Raw genomic sequence first — 20,393 nt, 5'->3', positions numbered from 1 at the left:
TCTCACAGTCATTGACTTTTACTAAAGTTGTGTTATTTACATTCCCTGTGTTGTTAAAAATGTATTTTTTATGTTTTTAGCCATATCAAAAAACCTATTCATGTGCATGGGTAAATTTGACCTGCTGGCGGTTTTGGGTATACAGCGAACTCGGCGGTTTTGGTGTTAATGCATTTACTAATGATAACAAATCCAACCTTATTGTAAAGCGTTACCAAAAAACTATATTTCCAGACACATCCCATTGTTTAGCAGCTGCATAAATGTTAGTTTGTTTTCTTCAGTTCAATAGAAGCAAAACGAATTACTGAAAGTGACTAGCTATGTTTTTTATAATGGCCACCGAATATCTTATTTTCACAGTACTCGCACACCTTGACATCCAGCTCAATTTGAAAGGAACAGCTCCCCCAAAATGAAAACTGTATATTTCAAACTCGTATAAAGTTATTTCGTAAGAGACAGGAGATTTCTTTAAGAATGTACTGGTCTTTATTCTATTTATTTGCAATTCAATTTATTTGCGATTTAATTTATTTGCGATTTAATTTATTTGCGATTACGGCAGTAAAGTAAACGATTACTCGTGACTAATCGTATGCAAAATAAAAGTTTGTATTTAAATAATACACGTGTTTGTATGGTGTATGATAATTATGTATAAAAACACAATTTGAAGAAAAATCGTATGTTTATATACACACAGTGCTCTGAACTTTCTTTTGCAATCAATAAATGGCTCAAAAATAGGGTCGCTTACATAAGAGAGAAATTATATTTTTATATTTTAAAATTTATCTTTAAATATAAAATGTATTTACTGTACATGTAAATATTTCTTAAATAAATACATGTATGTGCGTAATACATAATTATCATACACAGTACACACAAATATATTATCAAATAAACTTTTATTTTGCATACGATTAGTGGCGAATAATTGTTGGACAGCCCTATTTGCCAAAACAAAAAAGAATGCTTCTAAATACTTTCCAAAGCTTTCCAAACTCTTCACTCTTTTTATCTGGAAAACAAATATCAGTACATTCTTCAAAATTCCTCCTTTCTTAAAAATTTTTATGTCAAGTCATAGGAGTGAAGGTAAATGTTTTTTACTTCTTCATAAACTATCTTCATAAACTATCTAGTTCAACCACAAACAAAAGCTGCCTTTCACCGTTCAACGAAATAAAAAATAAAAACACTAAATACAAAACTGTGGTTCCCCAGCGTATGTCATCAGGTCCAGGCCACTTTCCGTGATATGGCCTGTTTAAAGCACTCTGGGTCCGTGTTGCCGCCCGGTCTGAGAGCTCTTTCCAGACTCACAAGAACGTTCTGATGGGACTCGCGAATGTTGACGGGGTGTTTGGCTCTGAGCAGCTCGTAGGCGGCGATGAGCTTCATGTTTTGTTTGACCATGAGGTACTGAATAATGCAGGTGGGGGCAAGCGAAAACCCATCACGACAATGCACCAACACGCGCTTCCTCTTTTCCGTGGAGGCGTCGATGCATTCATTGATGTCCTCGAAGCAGCGGTGTTTGAGAGCCAGGCCTTCCTGGACGGCGTCCGGCAGGTCGCTCATGTCCACTTTGAGTCGAGACCAGCTGTGCCTCACCCCTCTCGAACAAGTGCAGGGAATAAGTCTCAGACAAGTCTCCCCGGGAAGACTGCTCATGTCGATGATGCCGTCGATGTTGTTACGGCACAACGTGCGTCCGCTATAAGCGGCGTTCAGGTTTCCCACATAAATGTAGTCTGTGACTTTGGATATGACTGGTTCTGAGTACTGGAAGTGCTCAGAGATGTTTTGCTTGGGTTCAGGGGTCTCCGGGCCCGTCTTTGCTCCGCAGGTAACCGCTCTGCGGCTGTAGTTGCGCATTTTCTTGGATCCCGAGCGGGAGGGAGGGTTGGAGTCTGATTCAGAGCTGCTGTTCCATGGAGGGGAGAAGAGAGAGAAGCGACTTGAAGACTTGCTCTTGGTAAGATGCTCCACTGGACTGGAGAGGCCAGAGCTGGAGGTGGTCGTGGAACCTGAAGCGCAAAAGAGCGACGCTCTCTCCAGGGAACCAGTGCTGCTGGCAGCGCCGGCGCTGTGGGCCTGTTCCATCTGTCAGCAACAAACACAATAGTTTTACAACTTTTTTAAATGTATATGCACATGAAACCACATTGAGATCCCCATATATTTGGGTTGGTACCATATAGAGCCTTATAAATGAACAGGAGACACCAAAGTTTTGGATATATTTAGTGCTTGAAGTGTTTTTTTTTAACTGCACGCGACGCAATTCTAAGACTGCTGAAGTCAATAGGTTGTACAAAAAGTTCAACCCATCGCATTGTAAAAAATGTAATAACGATATTGCACAAGTAATTTTTCACACCTTGAAATTTGGCAAGAAATGTTCGATGAAAAATGTAATTTTTATGTCTATATAAAATACTGGATTACTCATGTACTGCGTTTAATATTTTGGCTTTCTTTATCATTAAAGTACTTAAAGGGATAATTCACCTATAAATGAAAATTCTGTCATCATTTACTCATTTATGTTTTGATAAACTATTTGGAAAAATGTTAGTAGGCCTACTTTTCAGTTCGGGAACATCATTGACTACCAAAGTATGAAAAAGTTAATGGTAGTCAAAGGCGCCTCAGAACTGTTTGTTGTCCTAAATTATTGAAATATCTCATTTTGTGTTCAATAAAAAAAATGTCCTACTATGGTAGTGGATGATGTCCCAGAACTGAAAATTGCTGACAATCTTCCAAATATCTTTCTCTTTGTTCATCGGAACAAATACATGTATACAGGTTTGAAACAACCTGAGGGTGAGTAAACGATGACAGTTTTCATTTTTGGGTGTAAAAACATTTTTGAAGTAAAAACTGTGAACCAGAAGTTGCGACTGTTTTTACTTACGTATTCGGACACATTTCTGAGTGCAATGGAATACCGACTGAGAAAAATGGTGGCCGTCGCTTGCGTTTTCCATTGCGATTCGATTGGATGTGTAAAACAGCTGTTGCATTTTGAATGAAACCGGCAGCAGACTGACAGTCGAAGGGGAGGAGTTAAAGGCAGAATGCATGATTCTGTTCAGTAAAATGTTTTGTCATACTGGTTGGAAATCTCTTCACATCCTGATAGCAAGGATAGTTGTCAAATCTTTTTATTTATTTATATGTTGTCTTTGAAAGGCGTTGGACCAAAAAACGTTCGGCCAATAAAAACATCCGGGCCAAAGTTTTGATGATAGCCTTTGTTTGAGACTGGTCCGGTTAACATATTCATCCAACGTAATTTGCATCCTACTGCGCACCCAGTTCACACAGACATTATATGTCATCAGCACGCTCAAATCCGCTTTTTCAGAGAGAACGGTGGAGAAGCAGCGAAAACCCGACTTGCAGAATGAACGCTCAACTAGTAAATATAAAAAACAAAAAGACATTATTTGAAAAAACATGCTTCGATAAGAATCTATTGGTGTTTTGGAGGAGGCGTGGCTTTGGAAGGCGATTCGCATGGAGGGTGGGAATATGATTTCAGTGCTAGCAGGCTAAAGTTTGCACCTTAAGACATCATGCATTCTGCCTTTAAGCCCTGCCAAAGCGATCTGAAACAAATAGCCACCAGAGGGCGTAAATGCTTTTTCAGATTTTAACTTTAGGAAGATTATATATATATATATATATATAACTACACATTAATGCAATACAATCAAACAATAATTTACTGTTTTTCCCTCTAGAGCTCTTTGCTTACTGCTCATTATAACCAGCAGACTTTCTGCGACTGAACGTCGCCTGACCTGAGCTTTGAGGTTGTTCTTCCACTCCTGGGTCTCCAAAGCTTTAAAACGTCCATTGCTGTCAGAGGACACAGAGAGACAGAGGGGCCGATGGGTCCTGGGGGGCAGCTGGGGTGTGAGGGCCATGGCAAGCGGCCGGGGGTCAGGCTGCTCGTTCCTACTCATCAGATCCGGACAGGAGCCTTTATAATATAACAGTCAGAAAGAACCCAATGATTTCAACAAGCTTCGTGTGACAAGAATTGAAGTCAGTCCCTGATAAAGATAACACCTCAGTGAAAGAAAAAAAACCTCATGGTTTATTACCAAATACAACACTTTAGATGATATAAAAAAATAAAGCTTTAATATTCTTATACATATTTACACTCGGTATCAAGAGAATCATAGCGAAGGTCTCCTATCCAACCATACAGGAGGAGACACCTGTTGGTTTCGGGTCTGTTTTCCGTCAATAACTGGGGTTTACATTGGGTTCAATGTCACTGAACAGTCCACCCGAAAATGAAATTTACTGAACCTTAGGTTGGTCCAAACCTGAATAAACGAACAAAGAAAAGTATTTGGAGCTATTTTTTCTCATGCTCCTAAAACATTTTAATCTATAGACTTCTATTTCCAAAAATAAAAATTCTGTCATCATTTTCTCATCCAAACCTGTAACCATTTCTTTATCCCGTTGACTGCCATCGTAGGTCACATAAATACTATGGGAGTCAATGGGGGATGAGATCTGTTTGGTTACCGACATTTTCCCTAATATCTTCCTTTGTGTTGAGCAGAATAAAGAAATGGTAACAGGTTTGGATGAGAAAATGATGACAGAATTTTTATTTTAAGTCTATATATAAATCTATAGATTAAAATGTTTTTGGAGCATGAGAAATTTTTTTATTTAAGTAGGAAGCGTAAGAGATTGATTTGAAATACAAAACCAACATATTTGGAAAACCTAAGAAATTAATGACTCAAACTTGTAAATTGCTTTAACAGATGAAATGCTGGCGAGAGGCAGTCCTTCTGATTTTCCCTATAAGGCACCTGTCTGCCAGCGATGGTGTGATTCAACGAGGACCCTCATAAATGGAGCTGAGAGTTTGTTTGATCCGCAGCAGCACGACTCGAGCATTAATACTCCCACATATCTCACTTCAGACAGCCATTCCGCTGATTTACTGTTACGCTCAGTGACTATCTGCATGTTTGTTAACCCGAACAGCTGTTGTGACAATATCTGACTGGATTTTCCTCCAGCTGCAGCTGAACACGAAGTGTCTGCACATCAGCCGGAGGTGCAATAAAAAAAATGAAAACAAACGCTGCGCACGACACTGAGAAAACGCCTACATGGAAACAGCAACACTTCCTTATTTACATGTCATCACACCATATTTTATTTAACTCTGAACATACAGTATTACACAGCATGCTGAATAATCCAAACAGTACTTACCAGTGGCACATGCTGAACGAGAAATGGGTTGCAGCTGCAAACGATTGCGAATCTTGAGAGAGTTGAGCAGATTTTTGGCGATCATGCCTAGATCAAATGAACAGTGAAATGAATAAACATGACTCAATAACTAAAATAATCCATCGCCAAGATAATTCCCTAGTTGGGTTTTTTAAGCAAGTTTTTGAAGTCAACAAACAATACAAACAATTTACCAAATTCAATTATTGTAGGATAGTTATTTACTTTTTAATATTTACTTTGAGTGAGCGCATAATAGAGAGTAATCATCCCATCTCCAAACATTCATTTGTACTCAGGAAATGTTGGGAAACTGTAAAACATGACATGAAAGATATTCTGCAGAAGAAACAAATCAATGCCCAACTGTCAGATCTCATTCAAGAACTTTTGTGCTGTATAGTTTATACATTCTGTCAATCAAATAGTAACGCAAAATGCTGTTAAGTGTAAAAAAATAAGAAACTTAATCTTTGAAATTTGACTTTTGGTATCTAAATGTAGGTTTGTAGTGGATGTGAAGAAGGTCTGAACTGAAAAATAAATATATTTATGAATCCACGAGTATTCCATAATCAGATTTTCACGACTAAAGTAAATGTTTTTTATTTACAAAAGCAATTTCTATAATTTCCTTCTGTATACCTGATCTTACTAGATTTCTAAACATATGAGGAGTTCGTTTGCAAAAACAGAAACCTCGTATTATTCGTCTTCAAAATCGTGTTTTTCTTATTGTGTAATGATCTGTAATTTTGATATGAATTGGAATGCACAATAAAAGCATGTCTTAAAGTTACCTGTTTTTGCAAATAAACTCATATAATTTAACTTCCAATCAATTTCCATGATTTTTCCAGGCCTGACTCAATACTCCTACTTATTTGTGACCATAGAAAGCTTGTTTTTACATTCCACATAAGATAAAGACAGATACACATATTTGTGCTAGGACTCAAACACTTCATTCCCAAAAAGCCAGATGTGAAGCAAGTCTCACCATTTTGTCTGGAATGCTCTATCTTCTCCGGCTGATGTGATGCCTTTAAGTCTTTGCTCCATTTCTCCGAGGTTTCCATCTTCCACCCCCTGTAAACAATGAAGTAACATGACTGATCATATAATGGCAGTGTGAGATATGATGCATGTGTTGGTGAGACTGCGGTGAGACAAGACAGAAAGACAGACACCCCCGCACTGATGCATTCCCTCACTGCACTTCATTAAACACACTCGTGTACAACTGCACGGCGTGATATCGCGATCGGATGTTATTCATCACAAACATGTTTATAAAAACACATCACGAATAAGATCATCACTGCGTTAAATCCGCGTCTGTGTGTCTCATGAAGTGCCTGTGTAGCTCCATTATCCACCGGTAGTTTTCTGTATTTTCTTCATCAATGCATGCTTTCTTTTACGATCGCCAAACTGTTACGACCTTCACATCCGCACGAAAGACAACCGTGACATTTGTGGCTTGAAAAAAACATGCAATATGTGAACGTTTTAAACACAAACCCCAGCCATTCATCTTTGCAGCGCTCAGCTGAAGAAGCTCATGTGGAAAATGTCGTCACGGAAGCGACGAGCTAAGCATGATGGGAAATGTAGTGCACGCGTGTGTCAACAGCCTACTTGTGTATTTGAGTAACTTACACCCTTCTCACTTATTTCCCTGTGACAACCGCGATGTGATACTTCACAGCTACTATTTATCACCAGCCGGCAAACCCGACTTCTCTCAACTTCATTTTTCAAATAGGCCTACTGGTTGAAGTAGGCTACATATGAGGAACACTTTCGTTATTCTGTTACACATCGGTGCACAAATTTGGTCGATTATTAAATGTAACTGTTTAACATAAAATAGCGTTTGTCTTTTCGCGTTTCATGAAGTTCATTGAGCTGGTTCCTGCGATTTCGGTTAAACGTCTTAAAAACGTGTCCGTGGTTTCCGGTAGGGGAACGTGGGGAATTTAAGGGAACGAACGTTTCAGTGCACTGGAAGGATTTTGCGAATGAGAGCTCTTAACATGGCTGACTCCCGGGTCAGGGCCCTCACTACTGAACAAGGGAGCGGATTGAAACACGCCCTACGTTCCAATCATCATGCGTCCTAATAGTATTCGAACGTAGAATCAGTTTGTCCCAAATCGTAGTATGTTGAAAATAGTATTCCAAAGATTCCCGGATGGTCTACTACTTCTGATAGAAATTCAAAGTGCAGAATGATGCACACTCTTAACGGCTGATATTACCCACAACTCACCGTGAGTAGGTGTAGTTTAGTGATGATCCACTGCATTAATAAATGTAAGTATACAGTAGACATTACTTACGAAATAACGAATGAACAAATACCTTAATGGAAAGAAGAGCTGTATTTTGATGTGTTTGACAGTTATTGGCCACAATGTCTAGGTAACAACGGCCACTTCGGCTTCCTGTTAGTAAGTCCCAGTGTGTGCAATCTCTTTTGCCATGCGCTCAAAAGTACCTATTCCAACACAAAAACAGTACGTACTATTAGGCATAGGGGCGGACTGTGGAGGCTTGGGCCGCTCAGACAGATGTATTATAAACACCAATGCAGAAGACACGTATGCATGCAAACCAGCACCTCAAGATCCCCCACCCACCCTGGTCGACAGACCCAACCATTCACCTCGACATCACCCCCCAACTAGTCTAATAGGGACAGTCATTTCTGGTTGGAAATGCAGTCCCCGTCAGATTTAGCAGAGATTTTTTGCAATTTCTGCAGCCAAAATGCTTAATTTTGCTGCGTTTTTTGAGTCAAATTTTATGATAAATTGCGGGGGGGGTTTACCTAAAAGGTTAAAATAAATACTTGCATTGGCAAATAAGTTTAAGGCTCGCCCAAGAGGCCATTTTGACTCACAGTGAAATTAAACGTGCTAAGTAAGACAAAGGACAAAATTGTTCATAATGGACTACTAATGCACGTAGTCTAACGCGTTCTTCTTGATGCGGCTCAGTCATTTACGGTAACATCTTATCTAAATGCGGAGATCATGGTGGATCATTTCAATTTTTAGGGCGGTCACTTAATTAAAAACATTTAATACTGTTTGTGATGTTGACGTGCTTTAAAGTGATACATCACCCAAAAATGAAAATTCTGCCATCATTATTCTCCTTTTGAGTTGTTCCAAATGTGTATACATTTCTTTGCTCTGATGAACACAGGGAAAGATATTTGGAAGAATGCTTATAACCAGACAGATCTCGGCCCCGCATTGACTACCAAAGTAGGAGAAAAAACAATGATAGTCAAAAGTGCCCCAGAACTGTTTGTTGTCCTACATTCTTCAAAATGTCTTCTTTTGTGTACAACAGAACAAAAAGAGTAAAAAAAAGCTTTCTCAGATCTTTTGAAGATTATATACCTAGTCATGTTTAGAATATTTCTTCTTAGGTCACTGATAATGTATGTAATGAAAATCCAATTTGTATCCGTGTAGGTTTCACAGGGAGCAACGCCCCATTGTAAATACACATAACCGGAACCTAGTGAGCTAGGAAGTCGGAAAGTACAGTACGTCAAAAGGCCAAGTAGTCCATTCCTTGAGTTATAGCCTAAGAGCTTGTCTGGCTAATATGCACAAGATATGCCAGTCCGCAGATTTGATCATTTAGTGTGTTTCTATCTGAAACTTTTTAAAAAGTCTGCAAGTGTATGATTGTAGAATGATTACAAAAATGGTAGTGTCTTCCAGCCATTAATCGACGTCACGCCACGTTGAATTTTGCCTCATCTTGGGAGGATTGCTGCTAGTGTGTTCAATTCAATGTTTTGTTTTTCTTGTTTTATATAAATATAAAAAGCATTACCCAGAGTCGTTCAGGAAAAGCCCCTGGTTATTTCACTTTCGATTTCTCCAAATATCAAACAATATCATGTGGCACATATCAAAACAATAATGGCAGTACAATATGATCCTCCCAAAATGGCGGCACAACTGCAACATAGGTCAGCTTCACATCCTCTATAAATAATTGTTCAAACAAGTTAAATAGAAACTAAGAATCACAACTAAAATTATTAAAACTTAAAAATCATTACACAAGACCACATAAAGTGCATGTGTGCAAACAGCATATGACAGGACAATAGACAATCTCTGGTCTGTCATTGTAATGCAATTTATTACAATATATTTTCATCAAAACAACAGTTGGAGGTGTCTGGTATGTTATCTTCTGTATACAAATGTTTTTTTCAGGCTATTTTTGTTTTATAAATCATTATAAAGTTAGTTTAACTCTTTACACTTTGCTTTAAAGGGTCAGATTGTGACGACCCTATTTAGTGTAACAACAAAGATCACTATGAAGCATTTTGTCCGACCGATGTGTGTTTAATAAACTTTAAGGTATAATGCACATTGAAAAAAAATACAAATAAATAGTTTAAAATATATATCAATAGAAAAATTCACAAATTTAAAATATATAAAAACCAGACCCAGTTTTTAGTACTAAACTGCTAAATTATACCGTATACAAGTATCATACACAACAAATAATGTTATGTAAATATCATGATGCCATGTGCAGAAAAAAACATGATATTTAATTAGTGAACAATTTCCGAATGGCAAATCACTACAACAAACAAAAATGTTCACATATAAATCTATATATAATCTAGATCTCTCACATGAAACAGTAATGCCAATGGTTATAGTGAAATCATACCTTTAGATATCTTGTGTTGTTGTGTAGATGTTAGAAGAAGCCTGTTGTCTATGCCCAGGACGGTCAGAGAACACAATCACTTATGAGACTCGCTGTCTCTTGTCGCCCTGTTTAATTGAACAGCTTCAGGTGGCAGCCGGTATCCTGGAAACCCCTCCGTGATGATGTCACACTTTTTTCTATTAATGATATGCCTACTACACCGTTCAATCTAGCTGCAGTATTACCATCCCTTAAGATTCAATTATTTCTTCAGAAGAATTATTTGAATGTGACTTTAATTTGTCTTTTACTGTCGGCTTATTGTTATTTATATAGGTCTATAATGATATAGGATTTCAATTTTACAGTACTTGTAAATTTATATGACGAATTTATGTTGATTCATTCATGATTTGATCATTCAGTCCATGTTATGGTCGAGCAATGAGACAAGGTGGTAAGAGACCTTCATTAATGCAGGATAAAGATGCTCCCTATAATGCCAGTGGGTGGTGTAACACTTTATTTACATAACAAAGGTCTGTGTTCCTCCATCATTCAATTGAAGACAAGATTTGAATTACTTATGACCTGATATTTTCATCAGCTTCAGTTCGGCCCTACACAGTTTCAGGTCTGATGACCACAAAGAACAAGATTTGAATTAGAGACCTGAGACATGTAAATGTGCCCATTATTATGCGCGGAACTGAATCACTAATGAGTTGTTGCATATCCATTTATGGTTGTGTTGTAAATATGCTGAACTGACCCTTTTAAAGCAACAACAAGCAACTTTTTAATGTCTCAAAAATGTATTTAGTGGTAGGTCAACTTTTAACTGGACAAATTCTACTGCCGTTGCTACCTGAGCAGCCTCCTATCGGCTGAAATTGCACTTGTAACTTTTTTGTTAGGGTCGGTACAGAAGTTAGCCAACAGCAGAGCTTTCATCACCATGGAAGAGCCAGCCAAAAAAACAAATAGGGTTTTGTTGGAGAAAGCAAAGAGAAGAATACGAGAGAGTAATAGGACACAAGGCCAGTCACAAATCCATATCGGACGGGCTTACACTCGGTGGCGCGAGCTGCAAGAGGCAACAGGTTGCAAAGCGAATGGAGACCTAGTGGTCCTGCTGCTGGATTTTTAAGTATTATTTGTAAATTTTTTGTTACTGTCCTGTACTTTTGAACATATTTGTGTCAGTGTCAATTTATGTTAAACATAGTTTATGTTAAACTGTTCAAATCAACAGTCTAATATTATCGTATAAACATTTAAATAAAATGTTTCAGTATTTGCAGCGCGTTTCTGTGTTTGTTTGTGTTTCGAGTATTTGCATGGAATGTGTCGCCAAACTAATGAAGATGCTTTCTGAATTTGCTTGTGTTTTTTGTGTTTGCATGTGTTTTCTTCAGTTGCAGCGCTGTGACACCTAGCGGCCACGGTAGTAATACAGGCCATAGTGTTTGCACCCGTGTAATATACTACGAAGATGAAACGCTCATTTCAAAAACTGCTGTTACATATACCGTTAACATATACTGGGTCCGCCGGGTCTGTCGGCTTTGTAAACAAACTCACGTGTATTGAGCTGCCATTGGTAAATCTTTGCGAGAGTTTTACACTGTAAACAGACAATTCCACTTATCAACCACCTGGGGCAACAGTGAGCAGGATTTGCTCGTTGTCGCTTTAACAATGGCTATGTTAAACCTCCGAAGTCAGAACTCCGGTTTTATAAATACTACTACAGCTATTTTAATGTGTGCAGTATAGTGTAAAGTGATCTATGTGTTTTATCGGCTATCCTGGTGCAATGCCATGCCCTGCAGATTTCTGTTATATGTGCATATACTGTGCTTTTTTGCTTTGCAAGGCTACATGAGGATACATTTTTGCTTGTCTCAAGAAAATGTCACAGATCAAGGTTAACTTCGCCTAGTATGTCAAATGCCTTGTAGGCTACTGCACAGCATGGTAAACCGGTAGGAACATTCCCTTGATCAGAGATCAAAGCCCCACTGTGAGGAAAGGTCGTGTCAACTGTGCTTACCACCTTTATAGATCAGAGACCTGTTCTGTGGTTTCCCATTTGAAGAAGAATGGAGATAATGTTCATAAATCAGCTGTAAGTGGCAAACTTGTTCTTTTCTACTGGGGCCATTTTTATTCTGAAGTAGTTTAAGAGAAGACATACAGTATGCATAAAGAAAAAGTGGCTTTGCTTTGTTACGACAAGATGCTTCGAAATCAAAATAAATAAGATTAATTGATGCTGTAATGTACAAAAATATGTTAATTTGGAGTAGACGACAGAAATTATATTTCTGGAATCCTGGGCATCTTTTTAAACGCAGTGCATTATGGGTAACACATAGATATGATACTAACCAGACACAATTTGAATCCACGGTGCTCACTATGTATAGCTAAAAAGAAAATAACAAAACATGTTCATAAACACTGATGGTTTGCTGTAAAACCCTAAAAAACGCGATTCTAACCTTTATCTCCATAACAAATCCAGATGTCCAAATAGCGGTCCATTTTTACATTTTATTAAAATATTGCTTTTGAAGATCCGTGAGACTGTATTGTACATCATGAGTTTATAAAGTTTGCGTGAATGTGTGATATAAATAGTTAACCTCACTTGAAATTCAAGAGAATTGAAAACACACGTACGTACGCGACGTATCTGAGCATTTAAAACATGACTATGCAAAAGCACATAATGAGTTCTCTGTCATTTAAAGCATTCTGTACATTTGAGCAAACTCATAAAAACATCATTAAAGTGTCGTAATTGGGCCACTTGTGTGCTGACGCATTGCTGTTCACACCCAACTCCCATGAGCACTGAAAACACAAGAGAAATCAGTGTCTGTACATATGCTTGCGTGAGATTTTTAAAACCACAGCACCGCACATTTCATCATTTCATCTCAAGCTTCACAACCAGGAAAGGAAAAGCTGGTCTACAATGTCTCCGGAAAGTACAAAAACAATAAAAGTTTATTTTAAACTTCTCTAAATACAAATCCAGGATGGGAAGAAGAAAATATGCCTTCAAAAAACATTCAAAATCGAGTTTGATTAATGACATCATTTCACCAAGAATCACATTAGACTTTCAATACAATAAACAAATAAACAAGTGAGGTAATAAAATATTTCAGAATGTGATTAGACAGAAACAGGCCCATCGCCAGGAAGGATTGGGGGGTCATTGGACGAAGTTTTGTGCAATTCTAAAGTTTACACAATCAAACTTAACAAACAGTATTTAGCTTAAAGAAACAATAATCTATTTATTTAACAGTAACTTACTGTAAAATAAACCAACTGATGCGGACAAATGAAATCAACATGCGAAACAGTCTCTATGTTTATTCTACAATTTGATTCCATCATTGCAGCAACACAGACCCTCTATCATTCGCTGTGCCCTGTCGACCATCGCCGTGTTCCTCCCTGTCAATGCCGTGATCTGCATCGTGTTGATCTACAGAGGTCTTACACAGTAAAAACATTCAAAAGCCACATGTTTTTCAACAATATCCAAATACTTAAAAGCGGCCCATCCTGCAGCAAGATTAGACTTAGAACTTGAGTTTGCGCATGCAAACCTCTTGAGTTGTAGAGACGCGATGCAGTGCTGCGCTTCACAACCAGTGAACACTTACATTTCAAAGTTTCAAGTAATAATGAGTGGTTTGTGAAAAAGTCTCGCATCCAAATTGTGTCGTTTTAATCCACTTCATCAAATGCTGTTTTGGTCTTTATAGTGTGTGCGTATGATAGACTCAGGATTCATTGTCTTACAAATGCAGTACATCGAAAAATCAAGAGGAATGAACATCTGTCGACCTTACTGATGTATCATCTCTCACGTAATAGACCAATGTTTTAACTGCAGATCTCCAGCGCTTGGTTCTTTCGAATACTTTACAGTTTGTTATTTTGGTGAATATCTGTTTCTAAGAACACAAAAAGAATGCCCCCCTATGAAAACAAAATGGTGCCGTTCTGTATATTCTGGCGTTCTGAAATGATGGCCCTGGACAACAAGTACTTTGACTATGGCTAAGTGCTTTGTACAGTATAACATCTACACAGTCAGTTACCGACCAAGCCCTGTTTAAATACTTCAAAGATATACTACCACCTGTGCAAATATTGTAATTTCACTGATAAAATACAGACGAATAAAATAAAGGAGCAGTATATCGTGATATTCTTATGCTCAGATTCTAAATGAATTGTGGTTGAATGCCACCACATCCGACAGCCAGAGGGCACTCTCGCTTAGAAACTCTGAACACGGGAAACAGAAGAAGTATGATGGACGTACATAGTTCCAGGAAATGTCAATGGTCATATTCTATCACCTTTCTTCAAAACTTTTAAGTTATTTTCATGATAGATTTATAAGGATGACGTTTGACGAGAGCACGTTACAAAAGACTTTGCAATTTCACAATAACTTTAGACAGGTAGAATTCGTGTGAATCGCGATACATCACCCCAGCCCTAATAAAGCAAAGAAAAAAATACATATTCTTATTGATCCACAGTCTGGTCAGCTCGCAGAACGTCTGTTGAATTTGTAAGCGTTGTAGTTATAACATAAAGCAATGGTTTGCTAGACCTGTATGTCAGAAGGTTTTATTTGTAAATGGGATCTTTAATGTGTGTTTCAGGGCCAGCGTGGTGTCCACCTGTTCAGCAGACAGTAACGTGTGCCACTGAGCAACAGGCTTGCGTGGATTAGACAGCATATCTGCCCAATGTCGCAGCTGGTTTCCTGTAGCATCGCAGCCGAGGTAGATCTTACCAATCGCATCGTTCTTGCTCATTTTGTCATGGTCCCACACTGAGATGACAAGCTGAACTTTCTGCATGAAAGATGGAGCAGGAAACCAAGAACAATTGGTTAAAGCACGAGGATCAATGTCGTTTTGCTAGCCAGCATCTATCTGAAGGTTGCTTACCTGAATTTGTTCAAAAGACACTTCAAATGTGATTGATTCATTGAAGTAGGGATTGAGTGTTTGTTTCTTCACTGAAGTCTTCTTCTTCTTCCACTTCTTTTTATCCAAAATCAACTGAACTTTGACAAATGGATCTACGAGAAATCCATTTATATTATGGCATTTAGCCGACACATTTATCCACAACAAGTGAGGGCGCATTCGGGAAATACATTTTATTTGTACATGCGCGGAGGTCGGTAGTTCACTCAAAAATGAAAATTGAGTCATCATTGATTGACCCTCATGTCCATTATGAAGATATTTTGAGAAATGTCTCAGCAGTTTTGTGTCCATACAATGGAAGTCAATTGGGGTCAGTGTTGTTTGGTTATCACATTTTTTTTGTTAAAGATTTTCATTTTTGGCTGAACTCTCAAAGGAAGGACATCTTACGTAGGAGCATCTAACCTGAAAAACCGCCATGATCCATCTTCTTCAAGTTCTTGGCTTCAAGTACGATCACAGTAAGTTTACTGCTAGTCGGGACGTAGCGAAGAGAAAAGCAGATATCTCCCAGATGTTCTTGCTGTGATACGGTTACGTGATATTAGATGTAAAGTAATAGACATACATATGAAGAGTTGTGGTTCCAAAATAAGAAAAAAGAGCATTTTTGAGTTACTATGGCTTAAATCAAAACCAACCATCTCATTTTGGAACCAAACTCTTCTTATATAAAAAGCTTGTTCATGTTGAGACTTAATAAAAAAACTGAATTAGTTTTTTTTTAAATATAAGCCAAACGTTCCCTATATCTTCTGACCTCACGGTGACCTCTCCATACCTCATTTTTGGATGCTTCAGTCAAATCACTCCATTCCTCAATCACATGGTTCCAGTCCACAGTGAACAGATTCAGTCTGATCTCGCCGATGACGTCATGTTTGGAGAATCTGTTAAAGTCATACACCTGCATCACTAGTGTGGACTCAACCAACTCTTTCTGAGGGATCTACAGAACATGACAACACATCACATCATTTAGACAAATGAGTAAAAAAAAATAGACGTTACTTTGATGAGCGTGACCAACCAAAATGTGGTTAACACTATAAAAACCATTGGTAACACTTCAGAATAGGGACCAATTCTCACTATTAACTAGTTGTTATTAGCATGCCTATTATTGGCATATTGGCTTTTTATTAGTACTTATAAAGCACATATTCTACATCCCCAATCCTTCCCAATACCTAAACCTAATAAATACCTTCCTAACTATTAATAAGCAACACATTGGGAGTTTTTTGAGGCAAAAGTCGTAGTTAATAGTTTGTTAATAGCGAGAATTGGACCTTAAATGAAAGTGTGACAAAAACATTTGTTGCAGCCAAAAAATATATTTAATAAAAATACAACACACACTTAAATACTCACTAGAAGCAAAACTATCTAAAATCCTAATAAACACAACCCATTACAAGAAACAGATTTACCTGATATTTAAATTGTTCATTGAACGCAGGGTTAAGCGTTTTTCTGAAGACTTTGGTCTCGAATGTTTTGGTCTTGCTTGGGAGGATATAAACCTTTACATAAGGGTCGGACGTTCCTCCTGAATCCATTGCTTTCAATGAAGCGGCTTCTTTTATTCCCACTTTCAGCTAAAAGCAAAGCAGTCACTCTCACAAACCTGTGCTTTTATAAGTGTATCTGTTTTATGCAAACGTAAAACAAGCTCTCAGATGAGCCGTGAGCTGGCACCTCTGATCTGGATGCATTAAACTCAAGTGAGTACTGCAGTTTTCCTCGCTGCTGATTGGCTGAACCTCCTTCACCATCTGCACCCGGCTGCACCTGTCAAGACAAGCAAATGTTCTGTTAGTGCATACATTTTATTGCTTGGATTGTATTTCACACCTCACAAAGCCATTTCAAATGAACCAAAGCCTATTTTCCAAACAATGAATATTTAAAATAATACAAATATATACATTTTATTAAACTGGCAGTTTGGACAACAATCTGTAGATGGGGGGCGTTAGCTAAACATCACAAAAATATCATTTTTACAAACAAAAATTGACAAAAACAATTATTTATTAATTAAGGCCCGATTGACATTTCGCGTAACCGCACAAAAACAAAAGCCGTGCCGCTTTCTCTATTCACTAGAGAAAAAGTTGAACTATTTCCATCGCGCTCCTGTTTGCGTGCGTCTACATTTAAATAACGAAAATGTGAAATGTGAATTGGGCCTAAAGCAGCTAAACACTTAATGTGCATAACAGAGCCTGAAAATGTTGTTGTGTTAGAATTTGAAGAGAAATGTTTTGGGTTGAAATCTCTTTTGAAGCTTTACAGTAGACGAATGTGAGATTACTGAAGTCTTTTTCTCAGGATAAAATATGACACTCATAAGAATCCATCTATCATCTACATTTGTTCTTTGCTCAACCTCACTGAAACCGAACCCAAAAATCTTCAAGCAGTTGTCTCACCAGTGCCGTGGTGGTGGTCCCTGACATCCCCTTCATGCTGATCTTCTGTTCCACTTTCTTCCTCTTCTTTTTCCCTTTGCAGCAACATTTTACGCAGCAGCACACCATGCAGATCAGAACCAGCAGGATGGCGGCGGCGATTATAGCATAGATGGCCCATCTTGGCACTGTTGTAAAAACACAGTCACTTTATCTCCTTCATCAATGCAGCGGTCCGGTATAGCACCATGACACATATCTGAAGATGAAGCAAGTGCCCGGCCAGGAGACTTAAGGGAAGTTAAACTCGTAACAAGTGAAAGCTGAGAACCGAGAAATGTGTGCAAGGGGTGGAATTAGATAGAGGTCTCACGGAGCAGGTGCTGAGATGAAGATTCATATGATATACTCACAAGGAATCTTGTCCAGTATAGAGGACAGGAACCCAGGAGCAGCTGTTGTGCTGTTGGTGTGAGGGCTTGTTCTAGTGGGATGTATTCGGGGAAGTTTTGGTGCCATGGTTAAATGGATGAGAGGGTCAGTGGGTCACTGTAAACACACACAGAAAGAAAGAAAGTGGTTTGCAGTTGTGGTTTGGTTAGTTGATGGTTATGTTGTTGTGTGTCGCCCTCTACTGGTTTTCTTACTGGTGCTGCAATAATAGGGATAGTTCACCCTATCATGATTTACTCTTATTTCATATCTTTCTAACCACACACAAAATGCATAATATGAAGTTGTTAAAGGGATACTTCACCGAAAAATGAAAATTCTGTCATCATTTACTGTCATCGAGTATAAATGTCTTTGTTCTGATGAACACAGAGAAAGACATTTGGAAGAATGTAGGAACGCAAACAGTAAAATATTGTTATTTGTCCTGGTTCTCAATGGTGGCCAAGAACTGTTTGGTTACAAGCTTTCTCTGTGTTGGTCAGAATAAAGAAATGTATACAGATTTGGAACAACCCGAGGGTCAGTAAATAAAGACAGATTTTTCATTTCTGGATGACCTGTCCCTTTAAGTGAACTATTCATTGTTAAAAAGAAAAGTAGAATGCAGCTTGAAAGAAGAAGAAAAGGGATAGTGAAGTAAGTAGGTGCTAGAAGATTTCTGTGAGTATTTTTATAAGGACCACCTTAAATACATGTATGACAATAAGAGGATATTTCGTCACCACCAAAGTCAAATATCTAAGAGGTGTTGACAGCCTTCTGCAGCCCATTAAAACTGGGTGTGCTTAAAGTCTACAGATAACATTCTTTTCCAACATTGATTAAATATACGAAGCAGTGTTGCCTTAGGGATACAAAACCTAAAGGACAATTATGCCAAAGTAAAATTCTGGAGAAAAATAATACAATCGTTAGTCTGGCAACCGCAGGGTTGAACAAGAATGAGCTCATGTCATAATTCAAATCTACCCCAAAAATGTCATTCAAATCAGTAACATTAATGTAGAAATGAAAACAGCGAATAGCAAAAAATAAACATAATGGAACAAGGAGAAAAGCAGCACACAAAGCTCAAGTAACCGATAAGTACGTAAAAAACTGAATATTACAGCAAAACTCACTGTTTTAGAATAAGTTGGTTTAGATCTTGATTTCTTGGTTGAAGTATAAAAATATCAATAATATTCCAAATAGCATGAGCACATTTCAGACTCATATGAATGAAGGCTTTACTGTCAAAGAGTCTGAGAGGGAAGGAAGTCACTGCCCACAGCAGAAGTTCAATCCGCTCAGGAAAGAGCCATTATGACCCATTTGCTGGGCAACAATAACAACTATCACCTATTCTGTTTTTATTTCTTATTTATTTCATTCACAACATCAACACTGTTCATTAACATGGTTCGCAACACAATGAGATGTGATAATACTATGCTCTAAAACAAATGCAACTTAATTGGAAACGTCCTTTCATTTAGTTGTAAATTGTGTTACATTTTATTTTATAAAACCAACTTCACAATCTTAAGCTTCTATGACTACCGTACACGATTAGTCGCGAATAAAACCTGCTATCGTTTTCCAAACACAACTCCATAAATAGATTTTAATTCACAAGAAACAATGAAATGAACATTCATGAAGAAAAACGTCATAAAGTGGTTGAACTTGCCTTTTCCGTAGGTCTGGTATGTTTTTCACACAGTAACTCCTCGGGTTCTCTTGTCCAGTTCGACTCAAAGCATCAAGTCATTTTTTGTAATCCAAAAACTTGATCAAAGACCACGGGGCTTTCCGTCAGGAATTTCTTCGGTATGAAAGTTAGTCGCCTGCCACACCTCAATAATACACAAAACTGACACGCGTGTGCTCTTGTTACACAGCAAAGCTATGTAAAGTAAAACGGGTGTAGCATGGTATGACAGAAGGCAAACAAACGTTTTTCAAATACATCCTTAAGGAAAAGAAACATGTCAAATGAATAAGGCGGCTTCCATCTTAATGTTGCAATGAACTATATAAATGACTATAGTATACGTGAACAAATATAGCTATACATTACAAAAGATACCAGTTGTACAACACTGCTGTGTAAATATTTGTGATAACATGTGACTTCTGTATCATGTATATTTAATTGTTATGTCTGTATGTCAGTTAGTCTATGTGTCATCATGTTAGGAAAGCTTTCTAATGAATTCGGCATTAATGAAAAGCATTTGTAAGTTTAGTTAACCAACTACCCATAGACTGCGTTAGAAAGAACCCATACAAAAAAAGTACACTTCAAGTTCATTTAATTAAGTATACTTGAGTAAAGTGTATCAATATCAGTGTACTAAAAGTACAGTATTTCTGTTACTATTTCTACATGCTACTTGACTAAGTTGGCCCACTTTTTAGTTTATAAAACTATACTTTTGGTAGAACTTTAAGTAGACATCTAGCAACTAAGCAAACATATATGTTT

At 37.8% G+C, this 20,393-nt stretch overlaps 2 protein-coding genes across 8 annotated transcripts; both read right to left on the bottom strand.

The window, feature by feature from the left end:
- Positions 1 to 895: 895 nt before the first annotated feature.
- Positions 896 to 6,945, bottom strand: LOC306890202 (uncharacterized protein). 6 transcript variants are annotated; one of them, XM_079449763.1, is made up of 6 exons: positions 6,823 to 6,945; positions 6,299 to 6,387; positions 5,524 to 5,611; positions 5,278 to 5,364; positions 3,825 to 4,006; positions 897 to 2,115 (listed from the first exon to the last, which is right to left on the bottom strand). In XM_079449763.1, the coding sequence occupies exons 4-6, from the start codon at positions 5,360 to 5,362 to the stop codon at positions 1,243 to 1,245; spliced, it is 1,140 nt and encodes a 379-aa protein (XP_079305889.1). In that variant the 5' UTR covers positions 5,363 to 5,364; positions 5,524 to 5,611; positions 6,299 to 6,387; positions 6,823 to 6,945; the 3' UTR covers positions 897 to 1,242. The 6 variants fall into 6 exon arrangements, with proteins under 6 accessions (XP_079305886.1, XP_079305885.1, XP_079305889.1 ...); XM_079449761.1 differs by having other exon boundaries at positions 5,538 to 5,637; positions 6,823 to 6,887; XM_079449764.1 differs by having other exon boundaries at positions 5,524 to 5,637; positions 6,823 to 6,884.
- A 5,217-nt stretch (positions 6,946 to 12,162) lies between these two features.
- On the bottom strand, positions 12,163 to 19,739 carry syt8 (synaptotagmin VIII). Of its 2 annotated transcripts, none has more exons than XM_079449595.1 (9): positions 19,596 to 19,739; positions 17,881 to 18,016; positions 17,489 to 17,655; positions 16,752 to 16,844; positions 16,484 to 16,651; positions 15,832 to 15,999; positions 15,456 to 15,573; positions 15,006 to 15,139; positions 12,163 to 14,909 (listed from the first exon to the last, which is right to left on the bottom strand). In XM_079449595.1, the coding sequence occupies exons 2-9, from the start codon at positions 17,984 to 17,986 to the stop codon at positions 14,670 to 14,672; spliced, it is 1,194 nt and encodes a 397-aa protein (XP_079305721.1). In that variant the 5' UTR covers positions 17,987 to 18,016; positions 19,596 to 19,739; the 3' UTR covers positions 12,163 to 14,669. The 2 variants fall into 2 exon arrangements, with proteins under 2 accessions (XP_079305721.1, XP_079305722.1); XM_079449596.1 differs by lacking the exon at positions 19,596 to 19,739 and adding an exon at positions 19,045 to 19,169 and having other exon boundaries at positions 12,165 to 14,909.
- Positions 19,740 to 20,393: the final 654 nt, after the last annotated feature.

Source organism: Barbatula barbatula (assembly GCF_947034865.1).
Source record: "Barbatula barbatula genome assembly, chromosome: 25".
NCBI classification, from domain to species: Eukaryota; Metazoa; Chordata; class Actinopteri; order Cypriniformes; family Nemacheilidae; genus Barbatula; species Barbatula barbatula.
Note: the sequence above shows the minus strand (reverse complement) of the source record. Positions and strands in the feature narration are given on the sequence as shown.

Excerpts from the sequence above, each read along its gene's own strand:
- LOC306890202 (XM_079449759.1), bottom strand. The coding sequence starts at position 6,670 with ATGGAGCTACACAGGCACTTCATGAGACACACAGACGCGGATTTAACG. Across the intron at positions 5,365-6,298 it reads AGAGCATTCCAGACAAAATG|GCATGATCGCCAAAAATCTG; the intron begins GTGAGACTTGCT and ends CATTTGATCTAG. Across the intron at positions 4,007-5,277 it reads TCGTTCAGCATGTGCCACTG|GCTCCTGTCCGGATCTGATG; the intron begins GTAAGTACTGTT and ends TATATTATAAAG.
- syt8 (XM_079449595.1), bottom strand. The coding sequence starts at position 17,986 with ATGGCACCAAAACTTCCCCGAATACATCCCACTAGAACAAGCCCTCAC. Across the intron at positions 17,656-17,880 it reads TATACTGGACAAGATTCCTT|TGCCAAGATGGGCCATCTAT; the intron begins GTGAGTATATCA and ends TTTTTACAACAG. Across the intron at positions 16,845-17,488 it reads GGACCACCACCACGGCACTG|GTGCAGCCGGGTGCAGATGG; the intron begins GTGAGACAACTG and ends TTGTCTTGACAG.